Raw genomic sequence first — 27,478 nt, forward strand, 5'->3', positions numbered from 1 at the left:
TGCAAACACTTCTAGATTTCATGTCAAGCTTTTTTGAAATGTGTCAGAAGTGATTTCCCAGTGTGGCGCATCATCATCATCATCATCATCATCATCATCATCATCATCATCATCATCTCCATCATCATCATCATCATCTCCTGTGGTCAGTTTCTGTTTCAGGGCAACTATTGCCGCAACAAAACAACAGTTTGAAGAGAAGTTTGTGAAGCACGTTAGTTCATAAGTTTATAGACGTTAATGGAATAATAATGTAAGTCTTGTTTAATGGCAGATATTTGAATCTAAGTCTATTACCCTCTTGAAGACACACCTGAAGAATGAACAGGACATTTGCATACGTCCGGTCTAAGGATAATTCCGATACCAAAAACACTGATTCATAGGCGTCCAATGTAAGACATTAGCAGTACAAAACAGCACATGATGAACGTTCCTTCACCGATGATAAACGACATGTGAAGTGAACAGCTGATCTGCTGGAGTCAATCCCTTTAGATCTTAATGACAGACTACAACAAACCCACAGAACAGGAGGCGCACACGTACACACACACACACACACACACACACACACACACACACAGAAAAAACACACTTTTATCCTCAAAACATGTAGAAGCACACAGATGTCACACCACAAAACACATGTTGAGGATTGTATGGCATCTCAGAAGGTTTCCTCTGAGAATTCTTCAAAATATGATACCAACAACACATCCTAGCTTTCATATCTGCTTTTTAGTTATTAATAAACACTTCTAAACTATAACTTCTATCATCTATGTCTTTCTGAAGCACTACCAAACACATCTAGAGCCAAACCATTCGCTTTCGGTAACACTTTCTATGAAGCCCATGCTTATAATGACTTATAACCCCATTTATGTTTATTTATAAATATATGTATAAAGACTCATTAAGACCTATACTGCACTATAAGAACAGTTATAGTTACATTTATATTATTTTTATAATTACTTATAAGTCATGCATTTGCTTTTATAATGTGCATGCTCATAATTTATTATACACTGATTTATAAATGATCAAATATTAATGTCTTTAATAGCTAATGTTTACATTAGAGTATTGCATTACAATATTGTTGCAGTGTTTTGCTAGTATGTAGCTTAAAAAAATCTTTAACTGTTTTATTAATGATTTCTGTTTTTCTTTTCATTATTGTATTACAGGAATTGTTGTTCATTAATTGCATTTACAAATAAACAATTTAAAATGTATAATGAGCAGATGTTCATGATTTCTTATCATTTGCTTTAGGAGAATCCTATGTTTTCACTTTACTCAAAGCCATCAATTATGCATTTATAGAGGATAATAACTGTATTATCACACAATAAGTATTTATAAGAGCACAACAGAAATAATCTGAATTACTAAAAAGTATATAATAAAAGTAATAAAAAAGTAATATAATAGCATTATAGCAATGCAGGCTGCATCTTCATAAATACATTCATCGAACCATATGACTGACTAATTAATACTTATAAATCAGTGTATAATGGATTATGAGCATGTGCATTGAAAAAGCAAATGCATGACTTATAAAAATAATATAAATGTAACTATAACTGTTCTTATAATGCAGTATAGATCTTAAGTCTTTATAAATATATTTATAAAATAGTAATACTTATAAGTATAAATGGAGCAATAATTCATTATTAGCAAGGTCTTCATAGAAGGTGTTACCAAGCTTTCACTACAACATTTCACTGACCTGTTCTTAATCGACTTGCCTGCTTAAATAAATGTGAAACAAAATACGCAAGCCATTCGACAAGCGACAATCAGCACGATCGCACCTTTACCTCCATTACTTGGCAACCGCGGACACAACTCAAGGGTGAAAATCAGATCCTGGGCCGCCGCTACTGGACGTCTGGCTGGAAACACGTGCAGATTAGCAGGAGAAGTGACAAGTGATCCACACGGAGGAGGAACGATCCCAGAACCAGCTGCCAGGAACACCAGCCAACCCGGAGAACCGCGGCCAACAAACTCTCCAAACGCCAGACGTTTACAAGACTTCAGTCTCTTTCTCTAACTGCCGAGACGAGGACAGGTTGAAGGTTGTGCTGAGCAGAGGCCGGTTAGACACACAATAGTGTCTATTGTACACAAAACTTATTGGAAGAGGAACCGAATACAAGCACAATTATGATTTGACTTTTACATTTACAAGCGTCTTTATGGGGATACTTCCATTCTGCACCAATAAACCAGCTAGCTCACATTTTAATGCATAGTCGCCATGCTGCTAACTTCCCCTGCAGTTCCTCTGCCGAAAATATCAGTTTAGACCATTCAATTAAAAACCAAATTTGAGGTTTGTTAGTTAAGCAAGTTAAAAAGCTTTATTGCACGGCTATGTGGAATACTTGATTCTGATTGGTCAATCATGCCATCCAGCGGTATGTTATTCCCAGATAACAACCGTTGAAAACAGGCTTAATATTTCGTGTCTCATTATGTACTTATGTGGCAAATATCCATATAATAAGCGGGATAATGTACATCCAGCCGGTTGTTATCTCAGAATAAACCCCCTTCAGGTGTGTGTGTGTGTGTTATCTCAGAATAAACCCCTTCAGGCTGATGAAGACCTGATCCTGCTCACCCTGTCGGGTTTATACAGAGATAACAACCGGCTGGATGTACATTATCCCTTACTCACTGGGAACTCTGGATCTAGAGCAAATTCTCCAACGCCTAGGGCCTCATTTATAACCGTTGCATCGCACAAAACAGGTCCTGACAGAGGCGTACGCTACTTCCCACACAGAAGTTGTGATTTATAAAAACAAACTTGACGGGAGAATGTGCGCAGCTGTAAGTAAACTCTGAGCCATGCGTACGAACACCGACGGTGAGCTGAGGGACTGACGGCATATTCATGATGAGTCCTAATCATAAATACAGTGCATGTTCACAATCACAGCTTAAATAAATAAAAGAATGATTTAAAGTATGTTTTACATCTGATCTGAATCTTTTAGATTAAATATGCCATTCTCATTAATGGAGTTAAGCACTTAAATTACATGAAATCATTACCGAGAAGTTACAACATTTTTTATATTCTAAGAAAGAATGCGCTGCTTTTGAACAGTTTTCCTGTGGCATGCTGTGTTTTAATGTTTGCTCAGCGCATTATAATAGCAGAACTCATGGTTTGAGTAAATGTTTTCATGCAAATAATTATCAATAATGCACAATAAGGCCTATCTGTTTCCATAAAAAATATAAAGCAATTAAAAATACTATTTGGCCAGTGGAAAAGATTGAGAAAAATTTTCTCTGAAATGTATTTTATACTATTTTGATTTATTCATTCAAAAACAAGGCAAGGATAGGCAACTAAATGATTTTTAGCAAGGTAATGTGACGCACATCCATATCTCATATTTTCCTAATGTCTTGTACCGTTAAACATGTTATCATGTGGACAAATGATATGAGGATGTGCATAGTACAATGAGGCGTTGTAAGCTCCATCTATGGTTATTTCGGGGAGGAGACGCATGACCACAATCTTCCGCTGACTGGGATTTATAAAGGGAATTTAGCGCAGGTTCTGGCGTACACACGGTTTTGAATATTTTTTGGCTTTTGGGCGCACATACATTTTTAGTAAGGATCCTATGCACAGTTTTATAAATGAGACCCCCTGATGTTTACAAGACAGTCTTTACCTGATACGAGGTCAGGTTATATACACTGATAGATACACAATAGTGTCTACTGTACCTCCAGACATAAATCTTAGTGGAAGAGAAAACAAATACAAGCACTTCATTTACAAGCATATTTATTGGCCATTCTGCGCCAATAAATGGACTCCATTAACCAGCTAGTTTAACACAATCTCTACCAGATCCCAGCTAACTTTACCTACAGTTCCCCTTTAGACAATTCAATTAAAAACCAAGTTTGAGGATCATTAGTTAAGCAAGTTAAAAAGCCTTATTGGGAACTCGGGATCTAAACCAAATTCTCCAATGCCAGATGTTTAAAAGACTGAGACGAGGACAGGTTATATACACTGTTAGATACACAATTGTCTTTTGTACCTCCAGACAAAATTCTCATTGGAAGAGCTGATAATAATCAGTGCAAATGCAAGCACTTCATTTACAAGCATATTTACTGGCCATTCTGCACCAATACACAGACTCCGTTAACAAGCTAGTTTACGTTTTAACACCAGCTCCCTGCTAACTTTACATAGTTCCCCTTAAGACAATTCAATTAAAGACCGAGTTTGAGTTTTGCTTGTTAAGCAAGTTAAGAAACCTGATTGGGATGCCAGGATCTAAACACAAAACCATGTTGGTGGTCTTCTCAACAGGGTCTTCAAACCCCCCCTCAGTTCTTGTGCTTTTGAAAGCCTCCCGGGAGCACGTATTCATGCCGGCTGGGCTCTTCAAAGGAGCTTCTGGATGGCAGGAGCCGGATTGACTGCGGCCCAAGCCTGTGCTCTCTCACTGCGAAGGGAGGGAGGGAGGTGTTGGTATTTATAGATGGCAAGTGATGGGACGCCCTCGTTAGCACAGGACTCACTGAGGCGGATGACAGACAGGCCGCTGGGGTCATGTGACCACATTACTCACTCCAGTGCCCTGCGAGACAGAGGATGAACGAGAGGGAAACTGTAGGAGAGGGAATCATGCACAGAGAGAGGCCGAGGGACGAGGGGGAAAGTTTAAAGGACCACAAAGAATCAAAGCAATTACGGGTCCATCACCTCGCTCTTCTGCATCTCTGGTAGAACTCATGCATTTCCCGAGTACCATGCTTATGTACATAGTGGTTCATTTACCAGCTTAAACGGGATCAAACGGCCGATGTTTGGAGATAAATGAGAGAGAAGAGAGACAGAGAAAGATATTTTGAACAAGCCTTCGTGAGGACCTTCCCACATTAAAGAGCTCGAGACAGGCAGGTGAGCCGAGACCGAGAGGCACTTTTCTTTCAACTTCTGCCACTTCAAACGGCCCCATGAGGAGGTGACACCAGGCACTCAGCACCACAAACAAAGGTGCAGGGGCCACGAGGGGTAGGAGCCCGAGAAAAAAGACCCTTTGTGTCCCTGTTTTTGTAAAGAGTCACGCAGTAACTATTCCGCTTGGCATGATATATAACAACACTCCAAAACTGGTGGGTCGTGATTCAGTTCTCAATCAGCAAATTATATAATATAAGAACTCGGACAGCAAAGTACTGTACACAAAAAACACAGTAAGAATCACTTCCGATCTATTCTGTTGAAAAGCCATGCATCTGATCAGTAGTTTGGCTGAAAGTCATCTGTCACTTGGTAGAAGCTTGTCAAATTAAACAGATGTCAACATGCACTGGTTGGCCAGGATTAAATATTAAGCAAAAGAAAATGTGACCCAGATGGCATTAACTACGAGATGAAATGAGGATATTATTATTGGTATTGATATTGGTATTGGTAGCCGAGAGTATGAAACCAGCGTAATTCAAGAGGCATAAACAAATCAAACGCTCAAAGTATTAAACTTTTTTTTTTTTTCATGAAAATATTGATAACATATAATTTTTTATATATATATAAATTTTTATATATTATACAATTTATATATTATTTTAATGGTAATAAAAAATATAAAATAAAGTAATAAAATATAAACAACAATGAAAAACCTGCCATTTGAGTGTCTGAATGTTCTGTATCAACACCGAGTCAAACTGATTATTAGACAAAAATAGCATTATTGTTTACTTTTGTAAGATATGCAAGTTTGGCTCTAATTTGAATTGCCATCTAATGTAAAATCTGGATCCTGAAGAGAAACTAGTTGAGAACCTCAAGATAATTCCTCCCCAAATTAATCTTTTCACAGAAATTGTTTCATGTTGTTAGTGTATGGATGTTAGTTTGAGCGAACACTGCTTTTATAAAACATTACAGTCACCAGAACACTAGAGCATTAATAGATGTGATTAAAGCACTAGTCAAAATGGGAGGTCTGTTTTGCAAACGAGCAATGATTATAAGTTTAACACTGACATGAACTCTTTCATGCCCTTGTGGCTTTAATCAGACGACAGCGAGAACAACGAACAAACGCTCCTCGCTCTCCTTCCTCCACAGGTCTTCACGTACAGTCCCACGGTTAATGAGAACGAGAAAGGTTTCAGCTTTCCCATCCACTAGCCTGATTGAGGTTGTTTTGGTTGGATTAAGATACTGCCTACCTCAGTTAACATTTGATTCATTCAGAAAGGCTTGTTCCAGTAGTTTCTCCTGCAGTTAAAGGGTTAAAAAGAAGGAAAAACGGACCCCCTCCTTCTGCAGCTCCCTTCTCTGAATGTAGTGTCTTTTGTGTTGCTCTAAACCTCTCTAAAAGACTCTCTAAAACTCCTATGACCAGTGACCCACTCACCCACATCGTAAAGAGGCTTGGGGGTCACGGGTTCACAACAAGGTGAGCTGCGGGTGGCGTTTGGTTTCAAAGGCTTGATACTTCACCTCGGTTCTCAGCTCTCAAAGATCCAGCGGCAATGAACTAAATGTGGCTAATTAGCATTGCATTCGAGAGGTGAGAGAAAACAAGCTAAGATCATGATACCTAAAGGATAGACTCTCCAGTTTATGTACACCCACTATATCCTGCCAACTGATTTTCTTTCACAGATTATCGTGTAGCTCTTGTCGTTCCAGTTTGTTAGACTTGGGATTAAACAAATACCCCTAAATGAATCTGACTCACTGTTTAGGCTGCTAATGTCACAGGCAAGAATGAGTTCTCGAAGTAAACCAGCTATGTAAGCTCACATTACCATCCTCATCAGCTTTGACATTTCAGTTTAACGCACAACTGACCGCCAGACAAAAACACAGGGATGAAAGCGTAGGGAAAGTGTCTTACCATGCCAGAGCCACATTCGGTCCCATCAGCGAGAGGCATGTGTTGCGTACGACATCCGACATCGCCCTCCGCACTGGTGCACCAGAGACGCTTACACTGTTTCTGCAATCGGCAAGAGTCACTTCAGTCAGAACTGGAGAAACAATGACTTGAACATTGGTAAATCAAACCCTTAGCAAGTACCCGAGAGTTCCCTTGGACCCACTGACCAGAAGAAATAATGAACAACAGGAAAATCAAGCGTAGTGTCAGCTCTGGCAAGTCATGTTAGTCAAGCTCGCATCAGCTGATAATTTCTCTCCTCCATCCCCAGCTCCTCTAGTTTCTCAGGAGCTGATCCTCTCGATTCTCGTTTCGTTATTGCTGCTCTTATCCATGCTAGGCTGCCCAGAAAAGAACCAGACCGCTAATCCAAACTATATGCTAATTGTCAGTCGTATTTTACGATAGTGGTCCTGACAGAAACTGCAGAGATAAAGACTTGAACAATATTAAATCTAACTGTACCTAGCAGGGCAGGGCCGAGCTGTGGGAAGGGAGCGAGGCCGGATGCGCAAGGGCTAATGAGCGCTACACCGGACTCTAGTCCCACGGAGGAGCTCAGGAAGGATAAAAGGAGGAGTGACGACAGTAAAGGACCAGAGAGGACCAGGACTGGGACATTTATGTTGTGTTTACTAAGTTTATATGTAGCAGACGTCCGTGAGGGGCTGGTCACTAGTTGGGTCACTAGAATGGACAATGGATTCAGATGGTTAATTAGTTTAGCTTTGAGACTACAAGAACCCAAATGACAGGAAATACATTTAAACGACTGAAGAACTGAAGAAATAATGACTTGAATATTGGTAAACCCTTTCCAAGTACCAGTAAGTTCCCTTGACTTGGGTACAAAGCTAAATACAGTTGAGTCATTAGTATGGACAATGGATTCAGATGGTTAGTTAAATGAGCTTTGAGACTACAAGAACCCAATGACCAGAAGAAATGATGAACGACAGGACAACTTAAGAGGAGTTGGGTTCCCAAGTCGTTAAATGACTAAACAACCTCCCAAAAGGATGACAAACCAATGCACAAAGTAACACTGTTTCAGGATCTCTTGCTAACAGGGTGGTCACTAAGTTAAGGTGTCACTGATACAGTAAATTGGAATCCACTGTCGAGGTATATTCAGATGTCGTACCATGAACGGACAGACTTGGTAGCCGGGACCGAACATGAGTTCACACTGCCGGTTGGCGTTGTAGAGTTGACCTGGCAGCTGGTTGGGAAGGTTATACGTCCGGCCTGAGGGCTCGTCCAGGAGACATTCACCATAACCGGTGCTGATAAGAAAAAAATCAGACAGATATCAAAACATTTAATCAAGCGATAGCTTTCTTCATCCTGGTTTCTGCCCTCAGAAGCCTGGGGTAAGTACTATCATAAAGTATCCCAGCAAGCAATTTTGTGTTTAAAAGATGTCTAATAGCCGTCCAAACACAGCCCTGACGTCTAGACAAAACAAAACAAGGCCAAATTTGGGCTGTCAGTGAAAATTTAATAGACGTCTAAACAAAGCCTAAGAACAGACTAGTCATCAACGCATATAACATGTCAAAGACATGAAACCAAACACCTTGTAATCACTGTTGACTTTGCTTTGATGATGGAATATCATACATCTCGCAAGTTATTTAGGCACAAATGACATGTAACCAAATTCAAGGTTATTTTGGCTAGAAGATGGTTACTCATAGCCGGACTGTATCAGGTCTATAGTTATCCTTGACGGTGAGATGACGGCTATTGCTTGCTTGGATTTGTTGTTATTTTGCATTAGTTGTCAATGGATAATATGAATGCAGTCTTTCTGATTTCACCAGGCATCTGAAGGCCAAGTGTAAGAGGATGGCAGCGGTGGGTGGTCTGCTTTGTTACCTGCTGATAACTGATTGAATGGACTTAGTTAGACAACACAAAGGCTGCATTTCAATGGGGGAAAAGACGGTGTTCTTTAACAATAGTGGGTCTCCAAGAATCAACACAACGGTGCCAAAACCAACATTTCAGCACATCAGTCCAACACGCCTTCAGCTCCGGCTACGTCATGACATATATGTCCCAACACACCCTTCCTTTGAAACACATAAAAGAGCTACAAAAGAGCAGCTGTACATTGAAGCTCATTGAATTGTTGGGCTTAACATCTCTGAATGGCTCTTTCAGCCATCGGCACCAGAGAGGGAACACAACAAACCTCTAGACAAAGTCCTTTCTCCGTTTGCCTTCCGCATGCTCACCTTTCTGCAAGGGAGAACGGAAACCGAAGCTCAGAATAGCCGTGTGATGCAATTATGTGAGTTCTTGATGTTGCTGGTTCAATTTGTCCTTGGCTTTCAGACTAAACACCTGTGTCAGTTGATTCTGTCCTCTCATTACCTCGCTCACCCTCCGAACAACCTACAAGAAACCTTTGTCTTTATGAGGGGAAAAACGAACACTACTCGAGGGGCATGTGTCCTTTTGTGGGACTCATTTATTTATCAGAGTTACGATGACAGCGCAGAGAAGCGGCGTACGCTCTCGTCTCTCCGCACCTCGTCATCACCAGTTATGAGTTTGTTCATAAAATCAGCAAGACTGAAGCTGACAAAAACCTTTCACAGGAGTATGTTAGTGCAAAGCTCTTAAAGTGCGATAAGATTACAGTAAACTGAGACCATCAGATCTCTAAGTATCTCTCAGCTACGCTCAAGTGAGTGTGAGTGTGTGAATTCAGGCTCTTTCACATGATTAGAAATGCAAACAATGAATACTGAACAATTTGTATCCTAACACCAGAGTTACAAAGACAGTTCACCCAAAAATGAAAGTTGTGAATGCAAAAGAAGATATTTTGAAGAACGTTGGGGGTCAAAACAATTTTGGACCCTATTGGCTTTCATTTATATATATAAAAAGACTACAAATATCTCATTTTTGTGTTCCACAAACAAAAAGAAAGTCAACATAAGGTTGAGTAAATGATGCAGGAATTGTAATTTTTAGAGATTTATCCCTTTAGGAAAGGTTATTTATATACCATTGTATGTACTGTGGTACTCCAAGGAACTGCATTGCAAAAAACATGTTACTTTCTTGAAAAAGTGGCGTAAGAACATTTGGGCTCATCAAATGTTGTGGTTGATCAGTGAGCAGGTTTCTTTGAGTTCAGGTCAGGCTGCGCCCTTCTGGCACAGACATGAAGTCCACACCTGGAGATCATTTGGGCGGGTTGGTAAAGTGAGTTTATTAAGGAAAATGACTCACAGTTATTATTACTGAAAGTTTTTTGGACATGTACCATGGTACCTTGGAGAAACAAATCATATACATATCATAGTACATAAATACAGTAATCATTCAGTGCCCTTGTATTAGTACCATCTGACGCCATAGTTTTCTCAGTTCAGTTGACAGATTAAAGGCCTTTCAATGTCCAAACATCATTCTAGCCCAAATAAAAATAATATCCATATATTTTCACTACTTCATAAACACATTTAACTTCTATGAGACGTTCTGTGAAGCGTGTCTGAGCGAGCAACAGTTAACGCCGGGTCAACCGGCCTCATTTTCATTAGTAAAGTGATGTTTTGGTGCAGATCCAGAGGGACTTGATATATTGTGAGTTTTAGCATGAGAATCAAGCCGGTAATGGTTGATTCGTCCTTGAACAGAGCGAGAACAGAACGAGACGTTCCTCATTTCTCAGACATTCAACAGCTGCTTCTAAAAGGCTCAATGAACGTCCGAGCTAATTGAGCTTTAATGTAAGAGAGGTGTCTCGAGTTGGCGCTGTATTGTAGGTGCTGTGGAAAATAACAGGATTTGCCAACATTTAGAGTGTGCAAAAAAGAAAAACTTTTACGCTACTAACTCAACTGCACATTTCAGTAAATGCAATTTGCTTTTGTTTTCAAAATCACAGCTTTTCCAGTAACAAATCAATTATTGCATGACAAAATTCTCCATTGTTTTTGTTGTATAGTAACTTAACAGTTGAGTACACTGAGTTAATAATCAAGCACGCTAACCTAAACTGCCTTGGGATTCTGAGAAGTCATTAAACGATTAGAAAAAGCAGACCTGAGCAACATAATATGCTTTAAAATGCATCTGTAGCTTGACAAACCATTGCCAGATGATGATAAATACTACACTGAAAAAACATGATGTTCTTCTTCAGTGTTTCTGTCTTGTTTTCCAGCTCAAATATCTAAACATTCTTAAATCAAGATACTGGAGAAGCAACATGACTGAAGATAAACTAATTTTTCACTAAGCAAGACTTACATCTTCACTTATGTTGCTTCTTCTCCAGTAAATCTATCTTAATTTATGAATGTTTAGATATTTGTTCTGGAAAACAAGAGCCCGTACGCTGGTCACCCATGATCCTAACCCTGACCAACAGGCCTCTCACCGACAGAGTCACTGGAGCGGCGAGAAGATCAAAGCGTCGAGTCTCGGGAAAATCTAATTATATCTGACACTTCCTGTCTGAAAGGGAAGCGGCCTCAATGAGCCGTTGCCCCGGGTTACGGTTGCCGAGGGCCAAGAACGCCGGCCACCAAAGGCCTGTTTGTCCGGCACCTCGAGAGAAAGCAGACGAGAGTGAGACAAGAAGAGCAATTTTGAGCTCTAAAGAGTGTGACCTGTTGAAGATTTGCTCAAAGGTCATTTCAACTTTAAAAAACACAACCCTGACATCTGATATTAGCACTCAGACACTTAAACCGATGACGGCCTGCTGGGAAAACGGCTGTGTTCTGGGACATGCTTAACCAGATAAAGCTTAACCAGATAAAGCTTAACCGAGGTGGTCTAATGCTGACCAGCTGATTCAGACTCACCTACACCAGCTAATCTCCAATCAACTAGAAACCAGAGTTAGTATCGCTAACTAAAGCCATGAAATAAAATAAACATCAATTCAGGCAGATGCCAAGGCAAAAATTTCATTTTCCTACATTTTTATAAAAGTCATAATCATTTGTTAACAAACTGATTACTTCAATGAGCTCATTGTTTCTGCATTTAATTGTTTAATTCTTTAAATTAATATTTCTTTTGCTAACTGTGATTTTGTACATTTCTGTAATACATAACTTAGACAGTTACCTCTGACTCTAAATTGTAATTGCACTTTCACCAAAGCTACTTTGAAACGATGTGTATTATGAAAAGCGCTATACAAATAAATGAGAAACTGAATAGAATTTTTGACTAGTTTAAGTTTAGAATATTTTAAGAATTACTAAAATAACTAAGAATAAATTAACTAAAACTAAAATGTAATAAAAACTGCATAGACATGTAAAAACAACTAATAAAAATGACAAAAAACAAACAAAATTACAACAACTTTAACTGAAATTAAAAGTACTATAAATGGCAACTATAAAAGTACAATCTAATTTAAAATATTAAGAAAAACTATAACAATAAATCAATCATAGTAAAACAAGACTGCTAGAAAACATGTCAAACCTGATGCCAACTTAATCAATTCCCTACCGCCAAATGTTTAAAAACAGACTTTAAACAGAAAATTCAGTGAAATTGACATTTCAAAAATGTCTGATTTTTTTGAAATGTTACAAATAAAACTGACAAAAAAGTTCCAAACAAAATTACTAAATCATAAACTAAAATGATCATAACTAAGCCTATTAATAAATACTACTATATAATAACCAACTAATATCATCTAAAAACCATCTCCAACTAAAACCAGATTTGAACCAAATGAGGTTTTAAGACTTTTAAAGGATTGCACGTCTCGCTGATATAAAGGCATGACACTGGGACTTACTCCAGGAAGTCTGTGACGTGTTTGCGGCTGCATTTGGACCAGGACCAGGGGCTGGTGTCGTAGTTGAGGATCGGAGCCATGACGTGGAACTGGTGCTTGACTCCGTTCTCTCGGCACTTCGGACTGTCGTCATGAGGCATGTTGAACCTGCGACACACACACACACAATTCACAACACTGAGTTCATGCACTTACAAATTATCATGTTCTTCCTCAGTGTTTCTGTCTTGTGTTCCAGGACAAACATCTAAACATTCTTACATCTAGATACATTTACTGGTGAAGAACAAAAAATCTAAATGAAGTGAGTTTGTGCTTAAAGCAAGAACAAATATTTACCAATGGAGTCAGAAAAATAAACTTGTTTTCCCCTTTGAATTAAGATTATATTTCTGACTCCATTATCCGATATTTGTTCTTGTTTTAAGCACAAACTCACTTCATTTTGATGCATTTTTCATAAAAGAAGACTTAATATCTTTTCGTTTTGCTTCTTCTCCAGTAAATTTATCTTGATTTAAGAATGTTTAGATATTTGTAACAAGACGAAAATACTGAGATTTTTTGTTTGCAGTGTGCCATATACAAAAGCATATTTATGGTAAGATACTGCAAAAAAATCGTATCTTCTAAAATTCTTATATCCAAAAAACCATATTCGTACCGTGGTATTTCTGTTAGTGCCGTGATGTGTGTGACTGTCAACAAAAAACAAAACCTCTTTCTATGGCAGAAAGGAAAAGTCCAGCAAAAATAAAGTCCTGAAATAAAAGCTGTATTGAGATGAATCTGACGTCTGGAATAGAAATGCAGTGATGTCAGAGTCCAGAACCAGCTGTGTGTACGCAGATCCTTCACACTCCATCTGTGAGGCTTCATATGCACCTCAAACACATTTCATATGTTATATTGTGTCTGAAAAGAGTTGGACTCGCTCTCTTCATCTGTGTCTGTCTGTGTCGTTTATACGCCGTCCAGCGCACCAGAATCACACTTCATATTTGGACACATTAGATTACAAAGAAATTATGTTCTTCCTCAGTGTTTCTGTCTCGTTTTCCAGCACAAATATCTAAACATTCTTACATCAAGACACATTTACTGGAGAAGAAGCAAAACGACTGAAGATATTAAGACTTGTTTAATGAAAAATGCATCAAAATGCTTAAAACTAGAACAAATATCTGCCAATGGAGTCAGACAAATTAATCCAAAGAGAAAACCAGATTCATTTTCTGAGGCAATTAGCAGATATTTGTTCTTGTCTTCTCCAGTAAATGTATCTTGATTGAAGAATGTTAAGATGTTTGTGTTGGAAAACAAGACAAAAGTACTGAGGAAAAGCGTCATGTTTTGTGGTGCATACACTGAAAAAAAATTGGCGAAGAAACATTTTCACTCAGAAATCATGTTTGTGTTTTTTTGTTTTCTGATAAAGCATGTTTATGAGCTGTTTAATTCTTAAAATTTAATTAAAATAATAAAAATTAATTAAAACAAAATGAATTAATTCAAACTAAATCAATGATGGGGACCCACTAAAAGGTTCTACTGATGAAGCACCTGACGGAACCCTATAAGGTTCTATAGAACCTTCCCTTCTAAGAGAAACACATCGAATTAAACTCGCAATTTGAAAGTAGAAAAACTGAAATAGTATTTTCTTGTAAAACGCACTCCAATCATCTGTTTTATTGACATCTTTGAACAATATTATGCGCACATGTGTTTCATCTGGAGGGCAGATTGTAGATGTTACTGTATTGTTCTGTGAAGGGCTTCCTTTGGACGTTTGCTGATGGAAAAGTGAGTTTGTGAGGCGGATTGACCTCGACGTCCCACTGCATGGAATTCCCTCCGCATGACGATCATTCTTACACACACACGGATCCACACTGGACTCATTTATACAGAGAGAAACAGTCCTTCATGATGAAGTCGATCACATCACTAATATGACACTGATGAAAGTCTCTCCTCATCATTTAATGCAAAACGTGACGTTCTTCCTCAGTGTTTCTGTCTTGTGTTCCAGCACAAATATCCAAACATTCCTAAATCAAGATACATTTACTGGACGTGCAAAACGACTGAAGATATTAAGTCTTGAGTTCGGAAAAATGCATAAAAATGAAGTGAGTTTGAGCTTAAAACAGGAACAAGAACAAATATCTGCAGATGGAGTCAAACAAATAAACTTACTTCAAAGGGAAACAAGATTATCTTTCTGACTCCATTGGCGGATATTTGTTCTTGTTTTAAGAACAAATTTGCTCACTTCATTTTGATGCATTTTTCAGAACTCAAGTCTTAATATCTTCAGGCATTTTGTTTCTTTAGCAGTAAATGTATCTTGATTTAGGATTGTTTGGATATTTGTCCTGTTAAACAAAACTGAGGAAGAGCATGATGTAAAGTGCGTCTGTCGGTCACTCTGTCATGCGTCGGGTCTTTATTGCGTTCTGCACCTGCGCTCTGAGACGAGCTTCTGTGATTCTGGTGTTTGAGAGAAACTTACACGTGTCCGAGCTCGTGAGCGATGGTGAAGGAAGAGCTCAGGCCGTTCTCCTCGCTGATGGAGCAGCTCCGGTACGGGTCGCACATCGTTCCCAGCTCCGCCAGACCTTCAGGTTCACAAACACACACACACACACACACACACACACACACACTTGGCTTTACAGCAGCTCTAGAATAAAGTTATTGTCCAGCTAAAGTTAGTTTTGATTGATTCACTTCCATTGCAAAGATCATTAGTTATTAACTTATGGGCCGCTAACTCACACTGTTCTAACAGGAGAACCCTTAACGCGCTCCAGCCGCTCACTCGCACAACAACAGTGTTTGGAGCTCGAGAACGCAAATCTTGAAATAAGTTCCAAGGTGAAAGTTTTGAATTTTTTTGGAAAACGTGATCATCTCCATGTAAACTTGAATAAAAGCAAACCTGTGACGGCGTGCACATGTGTATTACGTGTTTAGTCTATAGATATGCACGTTTGAATATGTATGTGTGCAAGCGCGTAGTCTTTCTTTACACATTGACCTCACCAAATTACTTGTCCGGCCTTAAAAATTCATAATACAGAATATTTTGTCTCTTCCTCCGTATCCATGAACCCAGTATTCACTGGAAGGATCTCTGGGACGCTGAGATTACGGGCCCTAAACACCTGCAGGGTCCCTGGGTCTGTGCATTCATGAGCACAGCTGGCCCTGTGTGATGACCTGATGACAGGCCAATCAAGCTCAGCTGACAGACTGGTTCTGCTTCAGGAACCAGACTTCACTACAGGAACCAGATTAAGTGACACACTAATGAAAATGTCCTGCATATGGCCTGCTATTATGAAAAACTAAAACATATGTGAAAAGATATGCAATATGCTGTATGATAAGAGCTGTTGTCACATGACTAAAAGATATTAAATTCATTAAAGAAAAACACCTGTTCCGTCGCATTTTCAAAACAATGTTTTGTAATAGTGCCAGTGTGATATAAAGTGTGTATTACTGTAATAGTGCCAGTGTGATATAAAGTGTGTATTAGTGTAATAGTGCCAGTGTGATATAAAGTGTGTAATAGTGCCAGTGTGATATATAGTGTGTAATAGTGTAATAGTGGCAGTTTGATTTAATTTTGACTTATCAAAAAGGAAAAAAAAACAACTATTATTTAAAATATGAAATATAAAATATTATGCACATTGAGCAAGAAAAAAAGTAATTTTGAGTTTAAAAAGGGATTTTTTTTATTTAATGTGAAATGGTATGTAGTACAATAAGCACACACTAAGTTTGAAATAATTCAAGTCAAGTAGTCAAGTAACAAAAAGTCAAGTATTAGAAAAATACTCAAGCATCAAAAAAAATCAAGTATTAGTCAATTATTAGAAAAATATTATTAAAACACTAAATGTGAAACAGTATGCATGACTAGAATATATTAAATAAACAAATAAATAAATAAATGCATGAATAAAAAAATAAATATATCATAGTTATTTTGCATTTACAAAACATTTTTTTATCAAATAAGTCAAAGAGGGAAAAAAGTGCTTTCACACGACTACACTGAAATGTGAGCATTTCGCGAGCAAAACCCAACTGTACGTTACAGGTTTTGATGAAACAAATATAATCCTTACCTAACGTGTCACACTTGTCTTTTGCTCGGCAGATGTCCTGCCTGAGAAACAAACACACATTAATGAGACAACACACACTACACAAGTGTTTATGATTTAATCAAGTTCAATCCACTGCGTCGTAATGAAAATCACATGATCAAAGGGGTGACTTAAGAAGGCAAAGGTTATGAGGTGAGAGGTCAAAGGTCAAGTTGAGGTCACCTGGTTATGAGAAGGGCCGTGTCATGATGACCCGGGTGACTGTCGTCCAAAACATTGTGGCTTTGTTGCCATGTGCAGAAGTTATGAAGTGTCGCAGTGGCGTAGAAGTTTATATTCGGTCCTTCCTGAGGAAAAACACACACTTTAAAACACAAACAATTTATTATAGCTGATCAGAGCAGAATAATGACTCAGATGTTGCTCGTTCATGTCTGGGGACACTATTATTTCACTGAAGTATCAAGCCTGTTTTTCCAAAACTTCCACACAAATGACTCGGCTCAGATCATTTGATGAGACATGATTGAGATCATATTGAGATCGTCTTGAGCAAATGTGAGCACAGTTTGAGACATTACTTAGATCACTTCTTAAACTGTCAAAGAGACACGTGTGAGTTTATTGTGGACTTTTTCTCTGGAGAAATTTAATCTTCACTGCTGTCTAGGAGAAACAACTGAGAACTAAAAGAGATCTCATGTTGCTCATTTATGTCTCAGGGCACTTAATTCGTTATTACACTAAAGTATCAACCTTGTCTCAGATGTTTCCCCTAGACTTACACACAAATGACTCGGCTCAGATCATTTGATGAGAAAATATTGAGATCATATTGAGACCTGTGAGTTTTGATGGCAGACTTTGGGGTCTTGAGCAAATCTGAGCACATTTTGAGACATTGTTCAGAACACTTCTTAAACTGAAGAAGAGGCGTGAGATTACTGGGGTCTTTATCTCTGGATAAACTTCTGAGACTTCAGCAAAAGTCTCCATTTAATTTCTCTGCTGTCTAGGAGAAACAACTGAGAACACAGAGATATCATATTGCTCATTTATGTCTCAGGGCACTTAATGCGTTATTTCACTGAAGTATCAACTTTGTCTCAGTTGTTTCCCCTAAACTTCAACATAAATGAGTCAGCTCAGATCATTTAATGATAAATGATTGAGATCATATTGAGATCGTCTGGAGCAAATCTGAGCACAGTTTGAGACATTATTTAGATCACTTCTCAAACTGTCAAAGAGACATGTGTGAGTTTATTGTGGACTTTTTCTCTGGAGAAACATCATTTAATCTTCACTGCTGTCTAGGAGAAACAACTGAGAACTAAAAGAGATCTCATGTTGCTCATTTATGTCTCAGGGCACTTAATGCGTTATTACATTAAAGTATCAACCTTGTCTCAGATGTTGCCCCTAGACTTACACACAAATGACAAAGCTCAGATCATTTGATGAGAAAATATTGAGATCATATTGAGACCTGTGAGTTTTGATGACAGACTTTGGGGTCTTGAGCAAATCTGAGCAGAGTTTGAGACATTATTGAGGTTATTACTGAGACACGTGTGAAATTATTGGCGTCTTTTTCTCTGGAGACACATCTAAGACACTGGAGTCTTTAGAAAAAAGTCTCCATTTAATCTCACCACTGTCTAGGAGAAACAAATCAGATCTTAAAAAAGATCTCATTTGTCTTTTGTCAAAAGGATGTTTTCTGACGTACCTGTTCATTATGTATGACGATGAGTTTGACAATCATGATGTTGATGAGGTTTCCTACACTGGGGTCTCTGTAGATCGCAGCAACCTGAAACAACAGAGGCAAAAATACCCATAAACCACTGCTCTCCCAAACATACTGACAAACCACACTGACACAGCAGATATTGACCTCCATCTTTGAAGTCTACTTTCTATCAATTACGTGTCCTAGTAAAAACAAAGTCCTTTCTCTCTTTTAATAATTTTGAAAGAGTTATCCATGCTTTTATCACCACAAGGCTTGGCTTATAATTCATGAATTCTGTCTTTCTGTGCCTTGTTGTTTACTTGTGTCTTTGATTTTGTACAGCACATTGGTCAACAGCAGTTGTTCTTAATTGTGCTTTATAAATAAATTGAAATTGAAATGTACTTAATGAATCATGTTTGAGGGGTTTTCCTGCCCAAAAGTCCAACGACTGTCCTGCTCTAGATCTTCTAAATCTTCTAGAAAAACTTCAAATCCTGTCGTAACTCTGAGGCGATCCCACCGGAAGGCATTAGTTCACCATAAACACAGTGTTTAGAAGAAGCCAAAGGGGAAACTCAGACAGACGGCTTCAATTACAGAGAGAGACAGACATCTTCACTATAAATCACTGTCAGACACACTCATGCAGTCTTCTGATTGGCTGAGAGAACACGCCCACACCACTATGACATCATCAGAACACTAATCAGCCGAATCATGCCGTTCCAAACCCGTTAGCTTTCGTTCATCTTCTGAACACAAATGAAGATCTTTTGATGAACTCTGACCCTCCATTGACAGCTCATATGTTCATACAGAGATCATAAAACTAATCCATATGAATTGAGCGGTTTAGTACACACTTTTTGAAGAGACTCGATCGTTTTATATGATGAAAAGATTGAATTGAGGCTTATTATTAATTAAATAAATTCAGATTTGGTGAGCATAAGAGACTTTGAAAAACAACTGTTGAACAGTAAAAGTCAGTCTAATGAACTAAATTCACTCTGAATCTCCAGTGTGAATGTGCTCTTACTCTCACTGACAAAAATGACCATGGTTTTCTCTGAAGGATCTGGTGTAAATATCGTCCATATGTTGTTTTGAACAGTTTTTACTCATTTATATCTGGATTTAAACCTAAAACTGTCTCATTAAGTCAAAATATATGGACCGAAGCAGTGCGGGTGGCCAGAAGACCCCCTGATGGATCATATCAAAGCACGGCCTTGTGGGTAAAAAGTCCAGCCAAGTGATTATGGAGTAAATCAGTGCTTGAGGTATGGAACCAATTATTGATTAAAACTATTTAATAGACTTCAAACAGACTGAGCGCTCATTAAACCGACAGCAGATTTATGAGCTCAAAAACAAGATGTTTTCTCTAACAATAATACATAAATCTAACAACATTTTTCATTTTGATGGTATAAGAGAGAGAGAAAAGAATAAAATGTTGATTTACTTACTACTGACATGATTGTAAGTATGTAGTGCTCGAGGTTTCGGCCGTGATGGCGAAGCATCTTGGTGTCGGCCGTGACCATGAGCTCGACGAAGCGCGGGTACGATAGGAAACGTTTCTTGCGTGAACGGGAAGCGCTGGAATCATCTTGGGAATGAGCTGAGCGCTTCCGCATCGTTTCCTGTATTGACATCACTTCCTCTTCCAGAGTTCTGTTGCTATGGAGACTGATGTGATCGTTGTCGTGATGTTCTGTGGGAAAACAAACACAACTTCGTAAACCCTTACTGTGTTACAGTAAAAATGAAATCAATATATTAGATTAATGAATATTTAAAGGCAGTATAAGTACTACTAATGATTTAAATATGTATTTTATTTAAATATATAAATGTTTAACTAATATACAGTATATTTACAAATAAAACATTGAAATAATAATTAATACTAATTGATATACACAAAAATATATTATTCATATTTAATATAAACATTGTGAGTTATTAGTAGTATTATTAGTATTATTAGTAATAATATAAATATTACAATATACAATTTAATAATAACAAATACTTTTTAACAACAAATCTTTATAGCCCCTTTTACTGCATTACAGTCAAAATTAAATTAATATATTAAATGAATATATATTTAAAGGGAGTATCATTACTATATTATATATGTATTTTTATTTATATTTTATTTATAAGTATTTAAAATATTTAGAAATAAAACATTACAATATTATTAATAATTATGATTTATTTCTAAATATAAAAATAAATATAAATAATTAACTTTTAATATAAAATGACATTTTAATAGTTCAGAGTTTCATTTTTAATAATATACATATTACAATATAGCAAAAATTATTATTATTATTTTATTTCTAAATATTTTGTTTAAATATATAAAATCTAAAAAAAATCTGTTTAATTTTATATATATATATATATATACAATATACAATATATTATAAATAATAATAATAATAATAATTGTTCTAAATATATTTACACAGAAAACAATACATATAAATTATTAATATTTAATTATTTTAATTTTAATATAAACATTACCATTTATTAATATTTCAGTTTCATTATTAATACTATACATATTGCAATATAATACTAATAACAACAATAATATTAATTTATTATTCTTATTCTCATTTTTTTTATTATTAATATTATTATTATTATTATTTCTAAATATATTGGTTACATATGCAAAAAATGGTTTTACATATGCAAAAAATAGAGTTTCATCATATTATAACTATTATAATATATTATAAAATCATCATTATCATCATCATCAATAATAATAATAAAATTCATATTGAAACTGACTGTGTTTCCTCTGCAAACAGTGTGTCTTTGACCCCAGTTTATTGTCAGACAGTGTTTCTCTGAGATAGTGTGAGGCCGGCGGAGCGACTGATTTAAACGCTGAAGCGCAGCTCTGATACACACCACATGTGGGATTACATCACGGCGGCTCGTGCTGGAAAACTGATTCCAGATCAGCTGAGAGAGACGTGATGCTGAAACCACATTACCCTATAAAACGTGTGTGTTCAGATCAGGGTCTGGTGTGTGAACAGAGGTCTTGAGCGAGAGCGCTGGCAAACACACACACACACACACACACACACCAAACACAAGACTTCAGTCCATTGAGGAATCTGTGAAAGAACACAGAGAGAGGAGCAGAGGAAGAGCTTTGGACTGAAGCCCGTAAGAGACACTTTCTGTCCCGTTCACACACATCACACACACCAACCACAACCACAGCCATTAAACACATGTCTGCTACTTTAAATGATCATTTTAGAAAAGTTTAACTTTAAGTACTAAAATAACTAAAACTGAAAAAAAAGATAGACGTGTAAACTATAGATTTAAAATAAAATAAAAAAAGAATAAAAATATCAAAAACACAACAAAATTACTAAAACTAAAAATTAAAATTAAAACGACTAAATGGTACTAAATATTGTATGTATATATATATATATATATATATATATATATATATATATATATATATATATATATATATATATATATATATATATATATATATATTCAATTTTTCAATTCCAAATTGCTTTATTGGCATGACTGTAAATAATCCAATATCCCAGGAATAGTCCCAGATCCCAGTGGGATTTTGTTCACAGAGAAATGAACTGGTGCCACACAAACTCAAGCGCTAATGTTCCGGGAAAATGTGTCTTGGATTACACTGGGTTTTAATGTTCAATTTGAGGTCGGTTTAGGCCACTTCCCATCATCTTCAACATCATCATCATCATTGAGCCGAATGCTTTGAACAAACTCCAGCGGTCCAGCAGGAAAAACCCCAGAAAATGAAGACGACACGCTTTACGAGGACATCTGCCATGTGTTTATTCACACACACCGGACGACACACAACCAGCACACTATAAACCCCACGCACGGGTCACGGGTGTAAACTACACACACACATGCTCACGGGTCAGTCGGGACCTTTGACACAAGCCTGGACTTCTTCACAAACTAATGCTGATCTAAACATGAGATCATTGATGGAAACCAGTAAATCATGAGAACGAGGCTTTAGTTCAAGTCAACAGGACAGTCATAAAACACACTGACACTGAGACCTGGAGCAACGGCTCATTCAGGCACATTCCAGAGTACAGCTCATCTATTTTATTATAAGAATAAAAAAATAATAATAATAATAATTTTTTTAGCAAAAACAGAACACAATAAAAAAATTGATATTAATAAACAAGGAGAATCTTTGGTAAAAAAAGAGAAAAAATTATACGATAAATAAAAATAAATATTTAAATATTAAATACATTTTGAAAATATATTTAGCAAAAAAATAAATAAATGAATAAATTAAATTAAATTAATAAATAAATGTAATTTTAAAATGTATTGAGCAAAAAATTAATAAATAAAATACATTTTAAATATATTTTGCAAAAATAAAATATAATAGATATAATAAATATAAATACATTTAAATATGTTAAAATATATTTAGCAAAAATCAAATAAATTAATAATTAAAATATTTATTTAAATTAAATACATTTTAAAATATATTTAGCAACAATTACTTTAAAAAATACACTTATATACACAATTTCTTAAAAAACAAGTATTAATATCTCATGCGATTTCGTTTCTCAAATGTATCCCGTTTGAAGGATGTCATGATACTTTTACTTGAAACCAGATGAGGACTATTTTTAGATGTCTGCTTTTCAATGAGAAACTTCACAACATTCATCAGAAACAAGTGATTCATCATCTTCACCAGGTTATGTCTGAAAACATGCAGACTAGTTATTAAGAGCAATCTCTGGAAGATCCAGACGTCTGACTGAGTTTAGACAAGAGCCCAAAAGATGGATGATGCTTTTCCACTCGTTTATGAAAATTATGATTCTGATCATTTACAGTGAATAATATTAGTGTAATGGATCTGTTCAGATCATAAACACCAGTGTTATTTTAGAACTATTGTTACTAGTTTGTTTTTTATTTTATATTTTATTTCAGTTAATGTTTATTTTACTTGCACTAATGAAAATGTTTTAGTTTGAGTTAATGAAAACAACCCTGATAAACACTAAACATGAGCAATGGCGACATGAAACCTGACACTCCTGAACAGAAAACATGTCAAAAACAGCCTCAACAAACCACAGCAGCGCATTCATAAAAGAGAAACACACACACACACACACACACACGTCTCCTGAACAGCAGACAGACGAGACGAATCGACCCGTATCGCCCTCAACCCTCTTCTCTTTCCGTACGCCCGCCGGTCACATGACCCGAAGAGCCAGATAAACGCCAGCATGAACGCACTGATCTGAACACCAGGAGCATGCTAACATCTCAAAGCAGCGCTTGAAGCTTAACCCTAAACACAAATTTAAGACACTTGTTATACCATTTGAGATATTTAAAACTTTTTTATGACTTTCTTTTATATTCGCACATAAACTCCTAATTACATTTTACAGTCCACAAAGTTTTAGTCACAAACCCTAAAAAATCCAGGTGAATGTTACGTTAAAGTGGCTATACTGCATGTAGAACTCAGAAACCCGTGTTATTAGCGACACCAGTGGCCGTTAAGTGAACTGCAGGCAGCAACTATTGCGATTTACTAAAACTTTACATAAAATTAAAATTAAACTACTAAATAATACTAAATGTTATTTCTAAATGTACTGGTTATACGTATAATCAATTACATTTCAGAGTTTCATTATACAATTATAAATATTACAATATATTATAATAAATAATAATATATATTAAGGCCATAATAATACTACAGCTTATTATTTATAATAAGTAAATTATTGTATATATATATATATATAAAATTGAAACAAAAACTAATAAAAATGTCAAAACACATTATATTATAAATATTACACTATTATAAATAATAATAATAATGATAAGATTTACCATTTTACATAAAAAGGCTGAAAAATACAGATATGATAGTTTGATTATAAAGTTCAGACTATATAGATCTGACGATGTGAGTCTATAGTTTGAATTAATCCCTTTTCTTTGCATGACAGATTGACATTACAGTACAGACGGCTTTCCTCTGTAACCCTGAACATTGTATAAGCATCGTTTCATGTGTCATTGAACAGAAGAGAGGCTCTCGGGAGTGTAAACGTCACATCCTTTAGATTTTTCTCAAGTCCTTTACATAAAAATCAGTCTACAGGCTTTCATAGACAACCTAGGAAGTCACATTTTTTTACTTTCGTTACAAGCTGCTCACACATTTGCAATAAAACGTGATTAATACATGAAAGTTCTTGCACACAGCCCCTTTAAGATGTTCAAACATCTGAATCTACATAAACTCGACATGGTTTTAAGCTTCTCTGATGACAGAGAGTGTAAATGGATCCACATCCAGGTGTCGAGATGAACCACTTCAACAGCCCTTATTATGGAAACGCGTCTCTCAACACGTCTCAAGACGAGCTAGACGTGAGATCAGCGCTGACGGAGAACCACAGAAACTCACTGTTGTTTTAGTATCACTCAGGGACTTATAGCATTTCAACAATGTCAATATTCACTATATCACACAAATTCTCATATCATATCACTCACGCTAATACCAAGCAGCACTACAGATGTCAGACTGAGACGTCGTGTGTGTTTCTAGAGTCGATCAGAGGACGATTTATCTGTCAAACACAATCAAGAGATCTGAGATGGACGTCTGCGACAAACAGTCACCCGTATCTCGTGAGAACAATCGCTTCAGAGATGAAGATAAAGAGTCTGTTTCAAAAGAGTGCATACGAGGAGATGATGAAGGCAAAAACACCCTCATCCTCTCGATTCAGCAGACGCAAACACACCAAAACATGTTCACGCAGCGAAGAGAAATCACATATTAATATCTCAAACTCGGCTCAGACCTCAATATGAACTCAGTCGTTTCTCAGTGAATGATCTTCACATTTATCTCACAGCTCTTTCTGGATGATGACTATTCCTTTTTTATCAGTCTGTACTAGAAAGTGTGATCAGATTTGGCTTGTCCACTTAAAGATACTATATATTGATTGAACTTCGATGACAGTGATTGGATTGAAAGACTATGCTAGTAAAGACTCAATGCAATGCACACTAAATGAGGCTAACAGGATTTTAAGTGACCCGTCTCATGAACTCTTCCCATCTGGAAGAAGGTACAGAACTCTCCGTTATAAACTAAACAGGTTTAAAAACTCTTTTGTACATCAATTAGACTGTTGAACATGAATTAGTGAAGTTATTTATTTTTATGTGTATCGTGTGTATGAATATTTTGTGTATTTTTTTTTATGTATCAGGTTTTGGCGAAATGCTGGCTATGGAGTCCATTACAAATTTCCCTATCAGGGACAATAAAGTATATTTAATTTAATTTCATGCCTAGTGACTCGTTTGGGCAGAAAAATCTGAGGCATTAAAGTTGATATATAAACTAAACGCACCTGAGAACTTCATTAGTTTAACTCATAAAAGAGTAAAAAGCAACCTTTGAGCATTAAACATTCAGGGAGGCATAACGTCATCGTCTGTCCGCTTGGCATCCTATAAACTGGGACAGTTGGCACGATCCGAACACATCCCATCTTCCCTTTCATCCTCCTCTGTCTCTCTCCGTCCAATCGCAGCTCTGATTTAAGACAAGACTCGTCTTTCAAGCCAGGCATAAAGAAGTGCCCCATCACTGACCCTCACAAAGACAGGCTTTATGTGTCCGCACAACCTGCTGAGGACGGAGAAGAGAAGAGTCCCTCGACCCATCCAAAGAGAGTCCCACTACAGCAACTCACGCTCTTTTAGGACGCCTGAGGGATAGTTTGAGTTGAGTTGAAATTCTAATCATTAACACATAATCATAAGACATCAGTCATTAGTTTTCTAAACAAGGTTTGAGTATCACTGTGGTTGTAGTACATATGGGCGTTACAGAAGGTCATGTGATCTGAATCTGAAATAAACAAGACTTTTACACAGTTTTTAAATAGTCTTTTTTTGACTTGTTTTCCAGTAAATACGTCTATAAATTCTTGAAAGAAGATAAAGGGATATTGGGTTTGCATTGGGAACAGTGTCGGGGAAAGTTACCTTTAAAAGTAATGCGTTACAATATTGCATTACTCCCTAAAAAGTAACTAATTGTGTTACTTAGTTACTTCTTATGGAAAGTAATGTGTTAAGTTACTTTTGCGCTACTTTTTCTCACCTTGGCTGGGCTTGATTTTTGGTTTTATAAAAGCACTTTCACACCGAAAGTGAGATGAATAAGCCTCAGGCTGAAGGAAATGCAAATTCATGCCTGTCATTTTAAAGCCATTCTGGATCAACTCTTACTTCAGCAATAAAAACTACAAAATTCATTATTTTTTGATTATTAATATGGTTGAATCGGTTTATCGGTCCGCAGCAAAGACATTGGTTAATAAAGTGAGATAAAATACATTAAGTACACTTGTGTTATTTAACATATTGCAGGTTTGAGTAATATTCTGAATATGCATTTAACTACTTTTATTAATTTTGAGGAATACTGAATCTGTTTTTGAGCAAGTAAACTGATTCTCACATTAATCTAGAACTACAGAAACCATCATGTTTACACGTTTATCTTTGCACTTATTCACGATTTCTCTCAACATGCAGACAGGAGAGGCGTCAGTCAATACATGGGAAAACTAAGTAACTTGAGTTACTTTTTTGAAAAAGTAACACATATTTTGAATTAAATGTAAAAGTAATGCATTACTTTACTAGTTACCTGAAA

The 27,478-nt window shown here is 36.6% G+C and overlaps 1 protein-coding gene across 1 annotated transcript in view; it reads right to left on the reverse strand.

Moving 5' to 3' along the window:
- The window catches only part of LOC308685047 (A disintegrin and metalloproteinase with thrombospondin motifs 20), a 108,690-nt gene that overhangs the window by 68,128 nt on the left and 13,084 nt on the right, over positions 1-27,478 (reverse strand). The window contains exons 4-11 of the mRNA XM_081356495.1: positions 20,115-20,362; positions 18,634-18,717; positions 17,124-17,248; positions 16,920-16,960; positions 15,290-15,395; positions 12,772-12,918; positions 8,116-8,257; positions 6,930-7,031 (exon numbers count right to left, since the gene is read on the reverse strand). Coding sequence (XP_081212621.1) covers positions 6,930-7,031; positions 8,116-8,257; positions 12,772-12,918; positions 15,290-15,395; positions 16,920-16,960; positions 17,124-17,248; positions 18,634-18,717; positions 20,115-20,362 — 995 coding nt within the window. The remainder of the gene's footprint in view (positions 1-6,929; positions 7,032-8,115; positions 8,258-12,771; positions 12,919-15,289; positions 15,396-16,919; positions 16,961-17,123; positions 17,249-18,633; positions 18,718-20,114; positions 20,363-27,478) is intronic.

Source organism: Scardinius erythrophthalmus (assembly GCF_964197995.2).
Source record: "Scardinius erythrophthalmus genome assembly, chromosome: 24".
In the NCBI taxonomy this organism is placed as follows: domain Eukaryota; kingdom Metazoa; phylum Chordata; class Actinopteri; order Cypriniformes; family Leuciscidae; genus Scardinius; species Scardinius erythrophthalmus.